General features: G+C 41.3%; 1 protein-coding gene across 5 annotated transcripts in view; it reads right to left on the bottom strand.

Annotated features, from left to right (window-relative positions):
- Positions 1-447: 447 nt before the first annotated feature.
- agtpbp1 (ATP/GTP binding carboxypeptidase 1) overlaps positions 448-22,460 on the bottom strand; it is a 37,454-nt gene continuing 15,441 nt past the window's right edge. For 2 of the 5 annotated variants that reach the window (XM_049578677.1, XM_049578680.1), the window contains 16 exons: positions 22,283-22,324; positions 21,093-21,193; positions 20,329-20,445; positions 18,601-19,376; positions 17,864-17,947; positions 17,605-17,694; positions 17,259-17,407; positions 16,967-17,054; positions 15,641-15,785; positions 14,920-15,070; positions 13,106-13,286; positions 12,767-12,896; positions 11,574-11,705; positions 10,484-10,660; positions 9,001-9,152; positions 448-2,732 (listed from right to left, as the gene is read on the bottom strand). In XM_049578677.1, the coding sequence (XP_049434634.1) occupies positions 2,561-2,732; positions 9,001-9,152; positions 10,484-10,660; positions 11,574-11,705; positions 12,767-12,896; positions 13,106-13,286; positions 14,920-15,070; positions 15,641-15,785; positions 16,967-17,054; positions 17,259-17,407; positions 17,605-17,694; positions 17,864-17,947; positions 18,601-19,376; positions 20,329-20,445; positions 21,093-21,193; positions 22,283-22,324 (2,687 nt within the window). In that variant the 3' untranslated portion in view covers positions 448-2,560. Of the gene's footprint in view, positions 2,733-9,000; positions 9,153-10,483; positions 10,661-11,573; positions 11,706-12,766; positions 12,897-13,105; positions 13,287-14,919; positions 15,071-15,640; positions 15,786-16,966; positions 17,055-17,258; positions 17,408-17,604; positions 17,695-17,863; positions 17,948-18,600; positions 19,377-20,328; positions 20,446-21,092; positions 21,194-22,282; positions 22,325-22,460 lie in introns of those variants that run through there. The other 3 variants (XM_049578678.1, XM_049578679.1, XR_007449514.1) reach the window with 3 other exon arrangements.

Here is a 22,460-nt window from a genome sequence, read left to right as displayed (position 1 = left end):
AGCATGCGATACCGATGAGTTCAGTAAACGTAGCCATCACATTGTTTATACCGTATCTAAACATAAACATGTTCCCTGTACGCCTAAACTCAAAGTATGCGTAAATTATTATTGTCATAGTTCATTCGACCCAGTCATGCTGACATTTCCCTCTCCAGGTTACTGTGGACAAACTTACAATGGAGAGGATGGGGTATTGAAAACACAAGTGATTGTTTGTCAAAGTCGAGTTTAGCCGAATTATCCAAACCAACGTCAGAGGGTGAAATTTAAGCCAAAGCAAAATATGACCCAGAAAGAAAGTAAGGAAACATTTTTCCTTGTTTATATTTCTGGTTGTGTCTGCCAATCACAGCACATTCTCCCCATAACTCAGTTAGGATCCATTACAGTTATCTGACCAATTTTAAGAGTTTCAGAAGAATAAAATACAGCAGACGTTTCACCACATTCACATTTTATTTTCCATGTCTTCACTCGTCAATTTTCTGCATTACAATCAACTTAAAATGAGTCGTTATCGCTGTTTGTTTACCTCAAAATAAACATAAAACAAAAGTCGCCCCAACATAAACTGCTACAGAGAAACAAACATAACAGCACACACAATTCTCATAGGGACATTTTTTCACATCATCTATCCTTTACATACACACACATACACACACGCAGACACCCAGAACAATGACCTCCCTGGGTTTGTAAGTTCTTGAGTAAAATCTGAAAGGAAGTAGAACTAAAAGACAGAAAACAAGAGAATGGAAGAGGTTAGAGGGAAGAGGAGAGAATGATTGAGGGGAGTGAAGGAGAGTGAGAGGATAATCAAATTGGAAGAAGAAACAAACTGTAAGAGCATTAGCTGAGCTGAATAATGGAATAACTTAAACTCCTGCGAACACACACACACACACACACACACTAGCACTCACACACTTAAAATGCCTCATATACATACAGGTTTGCATCCCAGAAAACAATACTCAATAAATTACAAAGTAAAAACAACAGAAAGTAGCCATGCGCTAGCTGTACAAATGCAACAGAATCATACCTCATCTCCACGCACAAATAAAGAAATAATCAAACAAACTACTTTAAACTCTCATTACAAAGCACCATCTGTTTGTATGCATGGGTCTCTCCTCAGCAAATCCACAAAATGTGCACACAGATTTGAGGACAAAAAGGAAACTAAATTCCAGTATAATTTTTTAAAACATCACAGCAATGTTACCACCAGCGTTGGGCTGAGAGCTTCAAAACTAATGAGGTGACTGAAGTTGAGGTTTGCAAACGGTGACATGTTGTGAAGTGACGTTTCATTCAGTTTGTTTCTCTTGGTTTTGCTTTTATAGAGTTTATCCAAAGTGCAAAAGGTGTTTCTTTTTGTTCTCTGCAGCTCATGCGTCTTGTTCGTTACTGCTTCGTCTAACGTTATAATACTGTCTATTATTAAAAACAATGAAAACACCAACAGTGCATGTGGATATTTTACATTCCGTCTTTATGCTCTGACTGCTGACTGAGAAACTCAAACCAGACCTGTGTTTGTTATTTTGTGGTGCGTGTTTATATCTGCATTTCATGTATAGTACAAGGTTTGTCTTGATAAAGACGTGAACATTCTACATTTGAGTGATATAAATAGTTTGAGTTTTGGATAAAGCAAGGCAAACAGCACATTGGTGGACCACGTGCACTGCGGCCGAAGAGGGAGGGGTTACATAGAGGAAGTGAGGTTACATCTGAGTGGGTTTTTCTGCACGAGACGCTCGGGATGACGTATGTTAACCTGCAGCTAAGCTATGACAGAGCTGTTTGGTCATCCCCGCATCCCATTTAGACACCGCAACCTTGGCTTGTCGGAAAAAAGGAAGGAGGCAAGCAAGGAAGGACACAAGGAAGTGTCAGGTAAAAGCAGTAAAAAGTTAAAGTGCAGGGTGAGCCTACGGAGAAGATGGAAATAAGAAGGCAGGTTGGTTGGATCTCTAAGCTGGTCAGTGGAGGAGATCCAGTTTCCCTCCGTCACTGGGAGTGTTTTCACCAAACACAGAGTGACAGGTGAGAGGAGTTTCAGAAACAGTACCTAGAGAAGCCATTGGCTTTATTACACTACCACAGCCTTGTCAGGTAGCTTCAGTGTAAGGTCAGCTGTGGGAAATGAGCGACAAGGGTTCAAGTTAAGGATCGGCGGTGCCTGCTGTTTGCTGCTCTGGCTAGCTATAAGTGAATCTCAGAGGCTATATGGTGTCTGAGGTCAGGGGTTACAGTTCATGAAGGTTATAGGATGACAGTGAAAGGTGAGAACATTCATTGAGCAACACAATCGGCTCCAGTGGGCCGACAAATCAATCCATCTGGGAGAGGAGCACCTCAATGCAGCTGACATACCATCGTAAAGTGTCTATATAACTGGATCAGGTGTAAATCTAAGCTATTTATTCACCAGCGTGAGGAGAGTGGGTTCTGACTACTCCACCTGTGAAATCTTTTAGATCAGCTGACAATCCAAGCACTGGCTGGTTATACGCTCACATTGCCAGGTATTGAGGAGATAAAATCAGTCCCTGTGATTTGTCTCAGAGTCCGACAGTTGATCGGGAATCTCCGGGGCTTCGCTGGCGTGCTCGTTCTCAGGCTCGGCGTCCTCGTCGTTGCTCTCTGCGCTATAGTCTATCGCCTCCAGAAAGGACGGCTCGTCCTCCTCCATCACATAGGTGGTGGGGCTGCTGCTAGGTAACAAAATAGAAGTGTCATTAATTTTTCTCTGAAAGTTAATGATGTAAGTGAGCCTGTCACGGTCACAACGCCGTCACAATCTACATTGTGTCAGGGCTTTGGAAAAGCAGGCACACTGCACCATTAACGCTCATGGATAGTTAAAAAAATATATATATCTGCATGCATTACTCTGAGAAAATATAAACAAACATTTGTGCAGCTCTTCTTTAAAACAAAGCCTTATCTTCACTTGTGTATACAGTGTAGAACCTAACTGTCACATTACCGTGCTTCACTCTGAGCTGAACTCAGAGGCACTGGAGGCAGCTAAGAGCTCTCTGATTTCACAGAGTGAAACATCTGAAATGGGTTTCATGGCCCTTGAAAATGTACTTTGGAGAAACCCATTTCTTGACAGCAAAAACCAAACACAGCATGAGGCATTTGTACAGAATGTAGGATTATCAATATGCTGGTTTATCTGGATAAATATAATCTTTGCTACATGATGTGTTAAGTTAAAAGAAAATGGCAAACAAAAAGAAATGACGCCTGTCATCTTACCTTCTGTCATTATACACTAAACTCTGCCTGACCATGTCACAGCATGTCTGTTTTGATTATTGCATTTCTTTTAAAGAACATATTCACACATCCAACTTTCTCAGGTGTGCAGGTGTGTTGGAAAGTGTCACTTGAGTGTTAAGAAAAGAAGATCCTACATCACAATTTATTGGTTATACTAATGTTTCAGTCCCTCTGGATCTTCTTTAAAATTATTTCACACAGTTTTTACAAATTGTTAAACATTGTGTACTCGTAGTGCATACAAATATACAATGTTCAACAATTCTGAATGATTTATGAAAGCTGCAAGGCCGATGTGTTTATTCAAAAGATCAGCTTTTTCTGTAAATAATCCTGTAAAAAGACTTAACCGTGTAGAGTGATTTGTCAAGTTCTTTCTTTTCTCTTTTTTCTTCTTAAAATGTGCAATATAATGTGACAGATGGTACACGTTGCTGTCAGACAGGAGATTAATTGTCCCACACCTATGCACATGGAATGGGTGGAGCACAATCTATTTAAGATCATTCATTCATTTTCTGTAACCGCTGGGGCCTATCCTAGCTGACACTGGACACCCTGGACAGGTCACCAGACTATCACAGGGCTGACACATAGAGACAGACAACCATTCACACTCACATTCACACCTACTGGTGATTTAGTGTCACCAATTAACCTGCATGTCTTTAGACTGTGGGAGGAAGCTGGAGTAGAAGGCCCACACTGACACGGGGAGAACATGCAAACTCCACACAAAGGGGCTCCCCCACCCTGGAGTTCAAACCAGGAACCCCCTTGCTGTGAGGCGACAGTGCTAATCACGGTATTGTAAAAACTGTGTAGTCTCAATGAAGATCCACAGGGATTGAAACATTAGTATAACCTATAAACTATGATGCTGAGCAAAAGCAGTGTGCAGGATCTTATTCCCCAAGACTCAATACTGATTATTAAAAAATAATTAATTAACTGTTTTGTTTATAAAATATGACAAAAGCCCAGCACAAACTCCCAAGAGCCCAAAGTGATGTCCTTTAAGTTCTTTTTTTCTCTGACTAACAATCAAGAACTCAAGGATATTCAGTTTAAAAAACAGCACATCATTAATTTAAGAAGCTAGAACCGGAGAATGTTTTGCATTTTTTGGCTTGATAAATGAATGCAAAGTGAAATTACATTATACATATTAAAACAGATTTTAAAATCTCAATAGAACAGAAGCAGGACACAAAGTGCGCTCTGACTGATGAGGCTGTGTTTTTTTCCTCCCTGTTGGTCTTAATGGTTAAATGGTTGGTGGTTCTTTGAGGTTTTAGTGGCTTTAGTGGGTTTTTAATGGTGTTAATGGTCTGAAATGTGATCCCAGGGAGACAGTCGATCAGGGGGGCTCAGACAATGATCTCCCACCAAGTTCACCAGTGTGAGTGCAGGAGAGAGAGACGGAGAAATTGTGCGTCAGTATATGTACAGTAAATGTGTGTGCGCGTGTGGGTAATGATGTGGATGGACAGAATATTGTCCAAACAGATAATGGGAGTTGTGAGTCAACCATTACAGGCCATTATAGAAGTACCATACCCAATCTCTTCTTTCTTTGGGTTACATTTTCTCCATCCACCAGCTGCAGCCATCTTTATATACAGTACAGCTCATGTGTGCAGATTAAAACCCCAAATTACCATCATTTTACTTGGATAAACCACCACATCTTACATCTGTACATCTCCTTCTGTCTTCCTGACACGCATACAAAAACACACCCATGCCCGTATCCACCCATTTACTCACTCCGAGACACCCAGTTATTTGCAGACGCCTCCCAATGGCCACAATATCATTGTTGTGATGACCTATTAAACGGTAAGTGGTACCATACCAAGCCCCACGCATAAAACCATAAACCCTGGATGAGAGCAACTAATCCCAAAGGACACTCACACAAACACACACACACACCAGCACACAAAAACACTTCTGGAGTCCCTTAATGATCACACACATAAATGATGAATGAATATATCAATATTAGAGTAGAGTCGGTTAGTAGGGGAGAGAGAATGGGAGACACAGAGAGATGCCGAGACGCGAGCATTAAGTGGTTTCGAGTTTAAAGCCGTTCTTCCAAATCAACTGCTTTAACAAATCGGTGGAGGAGAGAACGCTGATGTTAAAAAAAAAAAGAAAAGAAAAAGAAATTAAGGTAACCTTGGTGGTCAAAGCTTGGGTTCGGCAAAATTTAATAATTTATTTGCGGTGTTGAGCTGAAGTACAATTTAATCTGTGTGGACCTCACAGTTCCGAAAAGGGACTTTTAATAGAGATGATGTGACACGCAGTTAAGCTATGTGGTCATTTGTTAGGACGTACAAGGGTAACGCTGGCTCATGGTCTGAAGCCATTTCTTAAAATATAAATGAAGACTATCAGTGAAGAAACTTCAGTGCAACTTTGAATGTTGAATGACTTCATGTTCATGATTTTAGAGCTAAAACTTGATTTTCTTGATTAATCTTTAAAGATATGCCATGCAGGATGTTCCTAAAAAGTCAATGTACAGACTCAATACAGAAGTAATCCCTCTTAATCATCACTTATGTATTGAGTCTGTACAGACTCAATACAGAAGTAATCCATCTTAATCATCACTTATGACCTGTTGTGTGTGGCAGTATATTTTTTTGCACAGACTCTGCCCTCTGCCTCTATCATCTTATTTTCTTCTTATGTTGTTGTGGAAATGAACTGTTAGATTAGTTTGAATTAGTATAGCCCCTTTTTATTCTTAAAAAAGTGCTTTTACACCACATGCTGCATTCAACCAATCACACACACATTCAAACATTGGTGGCCGAGGCTACCGTACAAGATGCCGCTGTCTACTCAGTTAACCATTCGCACACACTCATACACCGATGGCACAGCCATCAGGAGCAATTAGGGCCTCAGTATCTTGCCAAGCATATTTCAGACCAGGATCAAACAACCGTACTTTCGATCAGTGGAAGACCAAATGGTTGGGACGTTCTTGGGCACAAAGCAGTTGAGGCTGGGACTTTATAAAAAGGTAAGGGTGCCAGACTGTGAGCAGCATGTGTCCGAGAGGAAGCTTACAATCTCTCACAGTGCTGAAATCTGACACGCAAATACTGCAAATTTGGAGTTGGCTTTCACTCTCACTGGTGATACTGTTTATAAACAGTAGCCTACACCCTTTTTAAAAAGCCCCAAAAAACACATTTAACATTGGTTTATCAACCTGATATTTCATGATTTTCAGAACTTTAGCGAGCACATTGTCATCTATGACACACTCCCCTCATTCAAGAGCCAGCTTAAGTCCCATCTCTTGAGGATCACCTACAGCATCTAAAAATATCCTCCCCCGTTCATCCTCCACCCGCTCTCTGTCTTAATATGTGGTCCCTTTGTAGTGTAGTGTATAGTGTTGTTTATTTGCCTATTGTTTGAGTGTCCTTTGATTGAGTGTTTTGTTTGAGTGCCTGTTTCTGTGTGTATTCTTTTGTAAAGCGTCTTTGAGTATCTAGAAAAGCGCTATATAAAACCGATTTATTATTATTATTATTATTATTATAATTATTATTATTATTATGTAAAATGTAATTAGTGCTGGTCAAATTTGGGCGTGGAAACCGTAATGGAACCCATTCCATGTTGGTGAGAAAAAGGCTATGTGTGGCAAAGGGCATGGTTTTGACTTAAGTACCTTTCCATTTATAAGGTGCAACCAGGAAGTTAGCATCTTCTTGGCTCCCTGGTTCAAAAAGCCTATAGAATTTTTTTTGCTGGATTTTGGATTATTGCCGAAAACAAGCTCTGTGTTGAACAAACGTTTATGATATTTGCACGTTTTCTTCAGCATGACAATGTTCAAGAATGAACATCACTTTTATGATTTTTAAAGCCTGAATGAAATCGCCAGAAGTAGAAAGCTAACACTGAGCTATAAACAAACTACACCATGGTTGCATGTCTAAACGTCGCCCCCAGAGCACAGCTCTAAAGTCATCATCGGCACGATGATGTTCTGTAGATGATTCTCAATTAGCTACTTGTTAGCAACCACCTTTTCTGAGATGCAAAAAAGCTTCAAAATTCACGAGTGGGGTATTTACTGATGTATTTTATGTCGCAGAACAAAACATGAAAGTCTCTTTCAAACCTTCTTTGAGGCATCTAACAAAAACCCATTCAAAAAAACCCACTGACTTTGAAACAAGAGAACCAGGAATGGTAAAATGCTAACTTATTTCTGGGTTTTAGGACTCATTCTTTGGGCACTCTATTGGTTCTGCATACAGTCAGAAAAATCTGACATAGGGCTGCAAGTAACAATTCACTTCAGTACTTGATAGCCTAGCAACTTTTTTTTTTTTTTTTTTTTTGCAAAAAACGGCTTAATTACTTAAAAAATGTCGAAAATAATGGACAATGTACAGTAGGTGGCAAGTTCCCAGATGACTTTTCTTATTTAATCAGCCGTCTAAATCCCAGAAGATATTTAATTTACAATCATATAAAACAGAGAAAAGCCGCAAATTTGCACTCTCAAGACACTTAAATCAGAGAATATTTGGCATTTTTCCAGGATAAACACCAATATTTCATCATTTTCTGATGAATGATTAATAGACTCATCTTTGCACCAAACGCTGAGGGCATAAAAATATGATTACTTTTGTTTAAGCTGTCTATATAATGCAGTTGGCAACACAGAGAGGAGAGAGAAGAGAGGCCGGAGCATTAAGTTGTGAACTCCAAGACAATAATCAAGATAAACTTTCTAATGAATCACTGCAGTGAGTCCAGAGCTATAAACAATATGAAGATATAATACATTGTACTGCTCTGACTAGTGAGATTAGTGTTTGTCCCACAGTTGAACATATTCAATGCTGCTGTCCCCTGAATGCACTGGCACTTAAGTGGATGAAGACATGCTCTGACAATGATATCTTTAATGTATTTCTTTCCTGCTTTGTGCAAATATATTCCAGCTGCAAGCGACTGTGCGACAGTGTACTAGTGTGTGTGTTCCATGTGCATTTAATCCATACAGTACCATCCTGTTCACTGCGGCCTGAGGTGTAGGTGGAAATGGTTTAAAAGATCTTGTGGCTGTTTTACGCTCTCTTGGAGGAATAATGACACTGCTGACAATTATTCATACCCACTCCCCTCTCACTCCAGACTTTTCATTACATTCATCACACATGATCATTGATAGAATTTCAATGATGTTCACAGCAGCCCTGCATAAATGCAAGCCTTCATGTGTTTCTTGAGTAGTGCTTCAGTGGGGATCCGGAGTGACAGTCACACCGTTGAGTATCAGTGCCAAGGGGGGAACGTGTCTGGCAGTAAGGAGGGGGATTTGTACAGATATAAAGGAAAACAGCCTGTAACTACTTTACTGTTGTTTTTTTTTTGTTGTTGTTTTTTTCCAGGCAGAATTTTTTGGCAAAAGAAAGTATCTTGGGAAGGTTACAATGCTGAGAAATAAAAAATTCTGAAGCCTAGTTCATGACATCTGTGGCGTTAGCCTGCTGTCTTGTTTCTATGAGACCACAGACTATATTCCTCAACTGTGTACACTGTGTGTGAGTATCTAACCTTTACAGCAACACTCTCCATCTCTAAATAGCTTCACAGCAAGTGTGTGCGCCTGCATGAACTGTGCACATTACTAACCTGACCACTTTAGACTGTGTCCCAATAATATCGCTCTCTAAATCCAGCAGGTGTTGGTGATTGCGGAGCCCCGTCAGCCTCTTCAGCCTCAGCAGGGCCACGCAGAACTGAGCTCCCATCTCCTCCAGCTCTCGGGTGCCAATCTGAAGACCCTGAGGAGAACATGTACATGCACATCAAAGACCCATACTGATAAATAGATACTAATATGTTCACCAGGAGGAACACACTTCCAACATACAGCTAGATTTAAACATAATTTCAAAGCTCCAACAGAAATCTGCTTTAAAATGGCTGCTGTGGGTTTCAATAGCTGCTCTGGGGCCGTTGTCCATCTTCAAACACCCCAATTCTCAATGCTGGAAAGCGGTTGCCAAGGAAACTTTTCATGTAGAAACATGATAATATATTTCATTTGCAGAAGGCACACATTCAAAAGCATGTGCACTCACACCTGCAACCCCAACAAAGTCTTCACAGTGCTGTTCAATCACACACGTAAATGAATACTCACTCAGGGACACACACACAGAGAGCTTACCCCCCGACTCAACTACAAAACTTTCATGTTCCTATTTCCCCAGAGCAGAGCTAAGGAACATTTAAATTTGGCCTGGCCACAGAGATATGCAGCCTCAATTCAGAGGACATTAGTTCCTGCACATCTGGACAAACACTTTCACGCAAAGCAGTGGGGGTGCTAATCAGTGCCAAAATGGCATCCCTAGACTGCCTCTGGATGTGTAAGATGTTGACATTGGCAGAATCCAGTAGGAAGGAAATCAGCTGGGGTGCAAAGACAGTGAGGGAGAAGAAAGGGACATAGCAGGGTCAAAGGAAAGGAGGAGAAAAGAAGACGCAGAGCGAGGAGAGAGTGGAGACAAGGGCTGCACTGCCACCTGGTGGACACTTTGAGATTTATAGGGGCACCTCCCTCTCACTCGCGGACACACACACACACACACACACAATAAAACACATGTAAAATGCAATAAAATGTAATTAGAGCTGCAACGATTAATTAATTAGTTGTCAGCTACTGAATTAATTTCCACCTGGTATTTCCCCCCCCCCCCCCCCGGAAAATAAGTTAAAATTCTCTGATTCCAGCTTCATACACAGCCCTGGCTCTGTAAATGGGAAACAAACAAAGCTGTCAAAGTGAGCCACGCAACACTACCATGGCCATGGATGTGCAAAGATAAAGAGTGACAGTAAGATGGAGCCTCTTAAGGAGAACTGACGGGAGGGGGTTTATGTGTCTGGGTGCCGAGTTCCAATATCAACAATCTTTCTCCAGAATCGCTGACTGCACCTTTAAAGCTCCGACCATAAACCACAACACCCCCAGTTCGAGTTCAGCCAAGTGATTCCCCATTACTGCCTCTCCCCTTATTTACATCAGAAGAATATTAGAAGTAGCACCAAAGAATTTAACAGTAGGGTTACTGTGCTAAACTCAATGACACTGAGTCTGTCTTACCTTATATTTGCCCTGGTCACAGCCACAGAGCGTGCTCTCCATGGTGTAGCTGCGCTGCACTCCTATCTCCCTCCACACAACAACGCGGGCAGTTGACTCTTTGGAGCGCTCCACAACAAAACTACAGCTCGCCATGCTGAAGGCCGGGGCGATCTGGGACAGGATCTTAGGCAGCGCCTGAGAGACACACATGAAGCTGTTTGAGCGTTTATGCGTAGGTGTGTGTGCGTTAGTGCGTCGGGGGAGCAGATGATAAAGTATGTTTTATAGTCGGGACAAATAACTGTGTCCAACTGGCTTATGTACAGAGCAGCTGATGCTGCTTTCCAAAATGTTTGCTGTGGGCTCGTAGCCTGAGGCGACATGTCCACTAGGAAAGTCTGCCATCTTTATTAGCATTCTGCTGAGTGAAAAATATTTTTGTTGCATTCCCAAATGCAGAGAGAAACAACAAACTGATCTTGACCTGACCAGCTTGACTGGTGAGTAGAGAGAAAAAGTCAAATTCAAGGTCAATTATACTAAAATTGCCTGAGTAAAACAAATCTGAATGTGTCTGTCAGATAAAAGCTGCTGCTGAAACACGGCACTGACTAAAAAAGACAGAAAACTAACAGATTAGGCATCTAAAATGAACACAATAAGGATATCCATAGCAATGACACAGGATGCAGGTATCTCAAAACTGGAAATGGTACCTGATGTTAGCATATTTACAAAGAGAGAGGAAGTCAAACTCAATTACTGACAGTTTTAAGTGCCAAAGTATAACAAGTTAAAATGGTGCTACAATTTGGTATTAAGTTGGGACACAGGAAGTGAATTGCAGTGCATACACTGTACAGGACAGGTATGTGATGACGTAAATATAAGATGCTAAAACTTAATGAAGATTATCTTTTTGTTCTGAGTTCATGCAGTTATTATTCAGTGAGGTGAGAAGACTAATCTGAAACAGACAGACAGACAAGAGAGAGTGACACTGTAAAGATGAGTGTTTGTATGCACTACAGGCAGACTGTGAGAGAGTGTGATTGTGTATGTGTGTGTATGTGTGTGTGTGTGTGTGTGTATGTGTGTGCGTGCTCACCCTGTATCCAAGGTCCTCCTGTAAGTCACTGGATGTCGCGCTGATATTGGACTGCCAGACTGTCTCCTTCACACTGCAGCCATACATAAACACATTCTTCTTCCTGGAATGACCGTGGTAGTCGCAAAACACCTGTGCACAGATGCATGCGCGCGCACACACACACACACACACACACACACACACACACACAGGAAATAAAGGAAGGAAAGGATTAAGATTAAGATGCACACTGCAGTGAAAGGAAATTGGCTTTATCTTCTCTTGCTCTAATTTTACAAACTTACTATGTGAAATTAATGAATACAAAAATCAAACACAGAGACAGTTACTCAAATTAACTCATTGTATCATCATCAAATGAGATGTGACAATGTGCTATAACTGCTATTAATGTTGATGGTACTGCAGTGTTACTGCTAAGACAATCTTGGAACCCATTGGCTGGCGGTCTGACGACAATAATGCCAAGATGAAGTTCACAGTTTGATCGGCAAATTTAAACATTTGGGCTAACCTCTATAAATCAGCTATCTGCATATAAAGGCAGACAAATTAGAACAAACAGATAAATCGTCATCAGATGATAGCTGATGGGAGAATGCATTTTGACCATATGTTCTGCGTCCTTTGCTCTCCACATGAACTGTTTACCTGCAGGCAACCAAAGCCCACTCAAACCTGACTGGTCAGTACTATCGGGACTACAAACAGAGGCCAGAATGCTTCTGATACCAAAATTCTGTCCTGTTGCGTACAGATTCTGCACACATATGCAGATATCTGTTTAAACATATATACTGTGACATTTTCTTCGGTGTGTTTTCAGAGGAAGGACAGCGGCCTCACCTTGCTTTGTGCTGTAAAGCCATTACTCTTTATACAGTAAACAAATCTCCCATAAAAGCAATATTCCATTATATCTAACTTGCTGACACACAGTGTAGCACAGAGGCCAGTAGAGGCTGTTGTTTATGGTAACTGCATTAATGTCCTAAAACTAATGTGGTGATTTATCCACATGAAATTTAGTGAACATGCAGCCAAACAGAGTGTGCAGCTGAACAGGAGGAATGGCACCGACATTAATAAGACGTTAGGAGAGACTCTTTATACTTCCCAAATCAAAGATGATGCGGCAAAGTGCAAAATGCCCCCAAAGTAATTTAAGTCCACTTAATTAGAGGTCATACCAGCGGTGCCCTTTGTATGTGTGCAAGGTACTGCAGCAGGCTCTTAGTGTGGTAGATGGTGGGGTGGAGCTCAGGATTGGGGTTCTGCCACTGGCGATTCAAATCCTCTCCACTCAGAGAACAACGGTGACTACAGCAGAAAGGAGACGGCAGAAGAGGGGAAGGATACAGAGTGGAAGAGAAGAGAGCAACAGCTGGAGAATCCTTCAAGACAAGACTGTGTGTGTGTTAATGTAAATAAAGCTGTGACCAACGTGCAGGCCCAGGGTCAGCAGATGTTTGCATCTACTTGAAAGCTGTGAATTTGTGTTAATTTCTTTCGAGACTCTTCTTACTCACTTTCCATTTACAACTCCGTCAGGGTTGAGCATGGGGACGATCTTGAAGATGTAGGCCTCTCTCAGGCTGGCTGCAAGTGGGCTGGTGCCCATCAGGAACTCCAGTGTGCCCTTCATTACCCAGCTGGCGTTGGTCTCTCCAGGGTGCACTCTGGCTGACAGGAAGATCAACGGACGATTCCCTAAAGATTGAGAAAGAAGAAGTGCACAGTACAAACAGAGGAATGAGAAAAAACAAACAGACTCAGTAAACTACAGTGGAGGGAAAACCTATTTTGGAAGCACCGATATTCATCCTTATGTTCTTGCAAGCATTAGAAAGAACGGCACATTCCCGTCTTTTCTTAGAGAACATTTTACAGAACTGTCCAGGAGCCAAGCATGAAGAAGCACAAATCTTTTACAAAGGTCCGGAGAATCTTTATGCTGTACTATCGTATTTTTATCATGCAGGATTGTCAGTTACTATCTGTAAACACACTTCCCAGCAAAAGTGAACATAAAAGCCCAGATTCACTCTTGTTTGGCAATTCACCTTGCTATACGTTTGTGCTTCTTTGCTGCCTGTTGCTTACTGTCTGACACCTGGTCGCTACCTTCTTATAAAGCTCCTATAAAGCTGCTATCTCACATAAGCGCTGTGAAGGTACATGCCCATAAATGTCCCAAACACAAAATAAGAAGGAAATAAAGGCAGAGGATGGAGTCTCTGCAGAAACGCACGCTTCTGATGGGTCATAGGTCTTGATTTAGAGGGATTACTTCTGTATGTTTTGTTGGAAAATCCTGCACAGTGTGACTTTAACTAATTACAGATTATTTGGGACAAAATAATCTCAGAGCTCCATTTGCTGAAGAAGTCAATGAAATGCAGTTAAAACTTAAAAAAAGCTAGCAAGTGTGACCTTTAAGATTTTGTAACACAGACAAGGACAAGAACGAAAGTCCATCTTCAAAATGGCAGATTAGATTTGTCAGTAAGATTTAACTAAGGTGACGACACAACAGCTATTAAATATTTGGATATTATGTCCCAGTGGCTTCAAGATGCCGGCTGTTACCAGGACATCTGGCAAACATACATTTAAGACCCCTTTGCTAGTTTGATATGATGCCATCATAATTTTGTTGCACACTTAACATTGTTCCAGAACAACTAAATGATTCCAGGGCCTTTTTCATCTATGTTTGAACATCCAGGACTTAATTTCACCAGGATAATCCACTCAGTTGCCTGATATCAGACAGATTTGTCAACTTGAACTACACTTGAAAGGTTTGGACCCAGGCACCCACTCAGTATCAAAGATGACAATGGGAATCCTGGATACAAACATCCATCCATTTTCATTTGCTTATCTGGGGCTGTGTTGCGGGGCAGCAGGCCGAGCAAAGCACCCCAGATGCCCCTCTCCCCAGCAACGCTTTCAAGCTCCTCCTGGGGGACCCCATGTCGTTCCCAGGCCAGATGAAATATGTAATCCCTCCAGTGTGTTCTGGCTCTGCCCCGGGGCCTCCTACCATCCTGATCAGATGCCTGAACCACCTCAACTGACCCCTTTCAACGTGAAAGGCGGCTCCCTCTGGATGTCCGAGCTCCTGACCCTATCTCTAAGGCTGAGCCCAGCCACCCCATGGAGGAAACTCATTTCAGTCACTTGTATCCACTATCTCATTCTTTCGGCCACTACCCAGAGTTCATGACCATGGCTATGGGTTGGGACGTAGATGGACCAGTAAGTCAAAAGCTTCGATAGCTTGTGGATACAAACAAAACTATAAAAAGTATATCCTACTTCCTACTACTTTACTTACTAAACTGACAGATGTGATCATTGGAGTTGGACTCAGGCAAGGCAGTGATGGTGAGAAGGGGGCAGCTGTTTCCCCCCAGTGTTTCACAGAGGATGTCCTGTCTCAGGTAGATATGAGGGGTCCTCAAAGCCTCCAGTTTGGACAGGTGCATCTGAGGACACAATTAAAGGAATAAGAAATTAAAGTTTTCACATTTTACCCGCTGACATTATTATCTACAGCTTCCATTTAAAACCTAATCCCTCCTCGCTTCTCAACATTGTTTCACTGGCTGTTTATGAGGCCATTTTGTGATTAAGTGATTCAGTTTGAGCTTCTCTTTTGTGGCTTGAATTAAAAGCAATTCTGCATAGTCGCTCTCGATAAAGGCAGACAAAATGTAATTATATAAACATAACTATCAACATAATGAGTGTACAGTAGTTAGAGAGCACAGCAGTTATCTGAGCTCAGATTTGAAGGACGTATAAATGATACAACAAGGGAAAAACCAGTGAACTCCATCAAGAGGCAGCTGCATCTGGAGTCACTGGGGGTCTGGGAGGTTTCGCAGTAGGAGAAGAGAGTAATAATTACCACAGGAGACAAGAGTGTGCTGAGAATCATAGGGAGCAAAACCATTACAACTAGACAATATGGTCAAGAGGGGGGTCAGGGATATGTATACTACTACATGCTAATGTTCTCTAGATGACAGTAAACAATGGTATTGTAACAGTACCTTAAGAGTGGAGTATGTATATGGGTAATGATAGGCGAAGTAGCAGACATCATCCTTATGGCTGAAGGTTGTGCTGAAGGTCATCGTATAATAAGACTTCCCTTTCTGACCACCAGCTGCTATGGAACTCCTTGCAAAGTGATTCCTGTGGAGAAGCACAAACGTTTCATGAGAAAGTGTTGCACAATACAGCAGTCATAACACTTTGACTCAATGGCCACTTTATTAGGTACACCTACACAATCTATTACAATCCAATACAGCAGTTGTGACACACAGCTACTTGTCAAGAAGCTTTATGCTGATGTTCACATTTAGTAACACTGTTGGTAATGTGAGAATTCAGTCATATATTATTTCGCAGGTAATTATTTAAAGAGACAGCTCATCCAAAAATCAAAATTGCATATATTTCTTCTTACCTGCAGTGCTATTTATCAGTCCAAATTATTTGGTGTGAGTTGCAGAATGTTGGAGATACTGACGGTAGAGATGTCTGCCTTCGCTCTTAATATAATGGAACTAGATGGCACTCATCTTATGGTGCTTAAAGTGCAAAAAAACCCAAACATCTGAAAACCTCAACAGCAATGTCTCTTTCCAGAAATCATGACCCGGTTACTCAAGATAATCCACAAACCTTGTTGTGAGCAGTTTAATGTAGGAACTATTTTCTTTCAGCTGAACTATACCCACCAACTGTATAACCAGGCAGAAGGAAGTGTGCCATCTAGCTTCATGTCTTCCAGAGAAGGCAGACATCTCTATGGCCAATATCTCCAACACTCGGCAGCTTACACCGAAACAATCTAGTCTGATAAATAGCCCGACAGGTAAGAGGAAAAATGTGTGTTTTTAGTTTTCAGGTGAACTGTCCCTTTAAGATGGTGTTGTACTGGACTACATTATACTGAGATGTGTTTCTAATTATTTGCCCCCTTGGTTTATGTTAACCATGTCTAAGAACTAAGACTAAACCCTAAAACTAAACATTATAGGCATCATCAAAAGTTTTTTACTATTCTGAAGTCCATTAGATTGTGCATGTTGATCATAAAATGGCCACTAAGTGTACATTACATCATACATGCTCAACATGTTTTAAGTATGCAGTACAATTTCAAAAGATGTAAAGGTGAGAATTCCCTTCTTGAAGATGTTGCAGTATTAAGAACGTCAAAGTATTTAAGCTTTATAGCTATTGTCTATAAAATGTATAAATATTCTTGAGAGTAGCTTCAGTATGGCAAAATTGGTATGCTGCACGAAAACTGTGACTGAAACACTTATCAAAAAGATAGCCTCTCCCCCTCTGAGTGCACCTACTTGTAGTAACAGATGTCTGTTCCTGTTCTGACCCAGTGTGGCCTTCCACTGATCGCCTCCTGCACCGAGTACATCAGCACCTGCATGCCTGCACACGCACAAGGAGAAACACAAACACACTAACTAACAGTGTGTGCCATCTGATACTCAAGTGACCTTATAAAGACTAACTGTGGGTCAAAAGTTCTTTAAACTCACTACAGAGTAATTTAATATTTAAGAAAACACACAAATCTTCTGTAGAACAGATGAAGAATGACTGTTTTTATCCAGATGTTCTCGTGTATCTCACCGTAGTTGAACTGGCTGTTTGACTTCTCAGAGTTGATGATGTTGAAGCGGTAGGCAGTTCCAACACGCATGCCGCTCACCTCAAAGTAGAACCACTGGTGGTAGTGATTACTGTTGATGTCTGAATTCAGCACAAGGTCATACTCGTATCTGGAGAAACATCGCAACATAAACTATAAATGTGGACCCAAACACCATCAACAACAAATAATACCGATGTAACACTAGGATGAATATAGTCGGCCATGGCTTTAAGAGCTATAAACGTGATAAAAGTTGATTAAACACTGACTATCCTATTGTGGAACAGTTGCTCATTACCCTGTGACTGATGTCACAATACTTACTTCCTGACTTGGACTGCCTTCCTGAGGTTTCCAGACTCAAACTGAGAGTTGAACTTCAGTGATTCGCCATCGTCTTCAATCACAGGACAACTGAAACACAACAAAATGTCGATGACCGATTGAGCTAATCAGATTTGTGAATGTCACAGCTCTCAACAACAGCGGAAAAAGGACACAAACTGTAGCTGTCTTCAAATGTTAGCTCCATTTAGCCTGTAAAGTGTGTTTTAGGTTAACAGACTCTGTAACAGGGACTCACCTGGGATTGTCCAGGTCGTAAACTACTTTATCCACGATATCATTAGGATGAATCAACCTCTCGATGTCCTGGAATATCTTAGACCTGCAGAGTTAGACCCACAAACAAACTCATGATTAACACAATACATGACCAACATGTTTTCCATTAAAATATAATAATTCACACGGATGTGAAAAACTAAAGGAAAGGAAATGCCTTTCCCCACCACCATGACAACAAAATTAAAAATATAAACTATCTCAGATTTACACTGACAATTTGAACTGCAAAACCAAGTGCAAAACCCCAGAATGTAACCACATGATTGCATTTAACTTTTGTAAAATGGTGCCTGGAGTTTTGAGTCACAGCTTGTCCTTGGAAAAAGCATTACAAAAACATCACTATTACTGAGGCTCCAAAAGGACTGACTGGAGCCCCACAAGTCAGCCTAAGGTCACACTCATATCTGCAGGGTATGTCAAAAAGTTTCAAAATATTCTAAGCACAAAATATTTGCTTATGCTTATCTGGCATGAAAACACAGTAAACTGCAGTTGTGTGTGCTGTTGTAATGGTTTATGCTTGTTTTATTGCTTGTTTCTTTTTTCTCTTCTCTCTTTCTTTGCACTAGAGATGAACTACAGTGCTTTATCAAAACAACTTCTATTCCTCGCTTTTATAATCTGTGCACCCTCTTTATTTTGTATGTGAAATGATTTCTGCAAACCACAGTTTCAATAGAAATGTCTCACCTCTGTACACCGTAAACTCTCTCCTGAAGGGGCTCCCTAAATGTTGGTGCGACATGGCCAAAGTAGTCTGGGTAAGCCACTTCAGCGTACTGGGGAACGGAGCGTGTTCCCTTCACCATCTCCACGTACAGGTCGGGGTCATGCAGCGGGAGGAGCAGGGCTGTGTCTGGCACCTCCAGAACTGCTCCTTCCCCTGTCTCATCCTCAGCACCCTCTGAGCCACAATCTGAACCCCAGTTGCTGCCTCCTCCTCCCACCCGACGAGTAGCAATGCCCCCCAAGAGCAGAGGAGACTGGATGTGTCTGGTGGCGTTGACTGGGGATCCTTCCTGTTTGACTCCCCTTCCTCCGTCTTCTCCTGTGTTCAGAGGCCTCTCCTCTTCTAGAGAGACACACTCCAACACATGTGCAAGGTCCTGGTCTAACTTATGCCCCTGAGAGGGAGGCCTGGCGAGGGAGGACAATGTCATATGTGTGTCTGGGGAAGGAATGTGGGCCTCCTCTTTTTTGTGTTGGTCCTTGGTGAGGTGGATGCTGTCCAGTTCTAGGGGTGTCGGGGGAGCAGGAGTGGGTGCAGGAGGAGACGGCAGGGTGTGTTGTCCTTTGGTAGGGGTGCAATCCTCCTGAGAGCTCGAGATGGGGACATGCTTTGGGGACAGGGCTTGAGCTGTGGGCACTATGATTGGTCGAGTGGATCGAGCTGGGGCTGATGATGAGGAGAAAGATGATGATGAAGATGTGGTAGAGGCACTCTTTGAGGATTCAAAGTTATAACCCTGTAGGAATAAGATCAATCAGAAAAAACAGACAAGTATTAGTGGTAGAGACCACATATCCACTGTAAGAAATATAATAAAGGATATTTTATAACCTCTGATAAAAGCAATGTTGAGCGCTTCATCAGGCTCATAACATATGCAATGGGACAAAGGCTTTCATTTTTGTTGAAATTAATAACGACATGCAGGTGTGTGAAATAGGTTTTACCATCTCAGACATTTAAAATAAATAAGTGGAAACACTGATAAAATCAAAATACAAAAATACCCAGGAGCAACACACACTGAAAATTAAGCCAAATGAGGAAAAGAGTAATGGGAAGAAAATAAATTAAAATTCAGGTAAATTCATCTTAATAATATGACATTATAATAATATAATAAATGAAGGAGAAAAAAAGATAAAATTAATAATGAAAAATAATAGAATGGAAAAAATAGAATTAAATTAGGAAAAGAAAAACACAAAAAGAAAAAGAAAGAAAAACAAGGTACACTGATGTCTTAATCAAATATTTCTCTGACAATTTATGTCTCATATTAATTCATTCTGACATAACAGTGCTGCTGACATCGAGCCAGGAGGATAAAATTTTAATGTTAAAAATATACCTACATAACTGAGAGTACTGTGCCAACACACCGCCTAACTGGAGCCTATCCCAGCTGACATTGGGTGAGAGGCAGGGTACACCCTGGACAGGTCACCAGACTATCACAGGGCTGACACATAGAGACAGACAACCATTCACACTCACATTCACACCTGTGGTCAATTTAGAGTCACCAATTAACCTGCATGTCTTTGGACTGTGGGAGGAAGCTGGAGTACCTGGAGAAAACCCATGCTGACACGGGGAGAACATGCAAACTCCACACAGAAGGGCTCCCCCATCCTGGGGTTCGAACCACCCACCTTGGAACCCTCTTGTGGGCACATATTACTGACCTGGAAGTCTTCAGAAAGCTCCAAGAAAAACCTCTCATAGACCCTCAACTCCTCGAAGGGACGACCAGGGCCCTTTTTGGGATGCAGCTTGTTCAGGTCTGTCTCTATGTCATCATTCTGATTAAAAACAAACAAAAAAAAATACACATCTAAATGTAAAACCTCAGACTGTGTGCTGTCTGGCTGTGTCTGGGCTATTACTTAATCTGTTGCTGCTATCTCAGGATTAAGAGATACGAAAATGAGGGAAAGAAGAACTACGGCTAATAAGAAAACAATAAAAGTGACATAATGCAGCTGTTTAATTTTAAGGGGATTTTGCAGCGCTTAGAAATGTTGAGCGCCTCGCTGGATTGCTTCGTCACACACTGTAAGGCCAGAGCAATGTTTTGATTAAATCAGCAATTGTAAATGCATATCAGACACGGTTGACATGTTTGACAAAGAGATACGGGAGTGTTTGGCACAGTCTGGTGAGCTGACGTTGGTGAGTTATGACTGGCCTCTGCTGGAAGTAAAGAGGAGTGCAGAGGAAGGGATACAGCTGTAAGAGATTGTATCCTCAAATGACATGACATCACAAGCCTTTGTTAAGTTCAATCATGCTGCAAAAATGTTGTAAATATGTAAATCACTACAGTGTACACTGTCTCTGTTGCCCCACGGTCATACACAGAAAATATACTCAACTTTTTGAACACTAAGTGCAACACGTAACGTTGCCGTGTGAAATATGGTGTGTGCATGCGAGTGCTGAATATTACCAGAGTGCGCTGATCCTTCTCGTCCTCTTCATTCTCAGTTTCGTTCTCTGTGTCTGCGTCTGTCTCCTCGTTATCGTCACTTTCATCCACCACATCATCCACTGGGTACACACACACACACACACACACACACACACATATACACACAAAGATATATAAGGTGACTGTCCTTAAAATGAACATTTTCCTTCTTTTCGCCCAAGCTAGGAGTTTTATTTTTTTATTTTCCAAAGTGTGTGTAAGGCTGGCACGTAACCAGACTGGCAGAACTCAACTGATTTCGGTCATTGAGTTTAATTGCTATGAGAGGAACAGAGGAAATGTTAACAAAAAGATGTGAGCAGCCATGATTCAGAGATGAGTGTGAGACTTAGAGGACAGAAGAAATGTTGAGAATATTTCTTCAAATACACTGAGCTGGTGATTAAGGCTGCAACTAATGATAATTTTCATTGTCGATTAATGTGTCCATTATTTTCTCAATCAATCGATTTGATGTTTGGTCTATAAAATGTCAGAAAATGGTGAAAAATGTCAATCCCTGTTTCCCAAAGCTCAGGGTGACGTCCTCAAATGTCTTGTTTTGTCCACAACCCAAATACATTCAGTTTACTGTCATAGAGGAGTAAGAAACCAGAAAATATTCACATTGAAGAGGCTGGAATCAAAGAATCTTGAGTTCGTTTTTCTTCATCAAACCAATTAATTATTCCAGTTAGTTGGCAATTAATTTAACAACTAATCAGTCATTGGAGCTCCGCTGGTGATATCGCTGACAGGTCTATGTAATAGCAGTCGCTTGACCTTTTTTTTTTTTTAATGAAAATAGATGCGTCCACACAACTTTGTGCCACCAAGCAGATTCAATTAAGCATAGGGCTACACGAAAAATAATATTCTGATCGTACATGTTTTATTTAAGATCAGTTTAAGAGAAAAGCAAAGGGGATCGAATGTTTCACCCGGCAGCCTGTGGATGCAAGGAGGCAAATAAGCTGAGTACAATGTCCACTGGTGAGCAAAGCAAGCACTAAGCGACGTGAACTAAGCATCTCTATAACATGTTTATAGCTAACACATGTCATGTGTTAGTTCAGTGGAGTTAGAGTTTGATGTGAGGTGAGTGAGAAAGCAGCAGTGAGTGAGTCTATGTATTCTGAAGATGGAGTTGTGTCTTACGTACGTCTTACCCTTCTTTAAGGGCCTGCTGCAGTGCTGATGAATCTTTCTTCCTGTAAGGCACATTGTGCGCAGCAGTGTTGCCATTAACCATTTATGTGCTCCATGGATGTATTCATCATCATCTATGTGTCTGTGTGTTATGCATGACTGAATCTAGGAGCAAATAAACGTCTATATGTTTGTCTG

Source organism: Epinephelus fuscoguttatus, linkage group LG6, assembly GCF_011397635.1.
Source record: "Epinephelus fuscoguttatus linkage group LG6, E.fuscoguttatus.final_Chr_v1".
NCBI classification, from domain to species: Eukaryota; Metazoa; Chordata; class Actinopteri; order Perciformes; family Serranidae; genus Epinephelus; species Epinephelus fuscoguttatus.
Note: the sequence above shows the minus strand (reverse complement) of the source record. Positions and strands in the feature narration are given on the sequence as shown.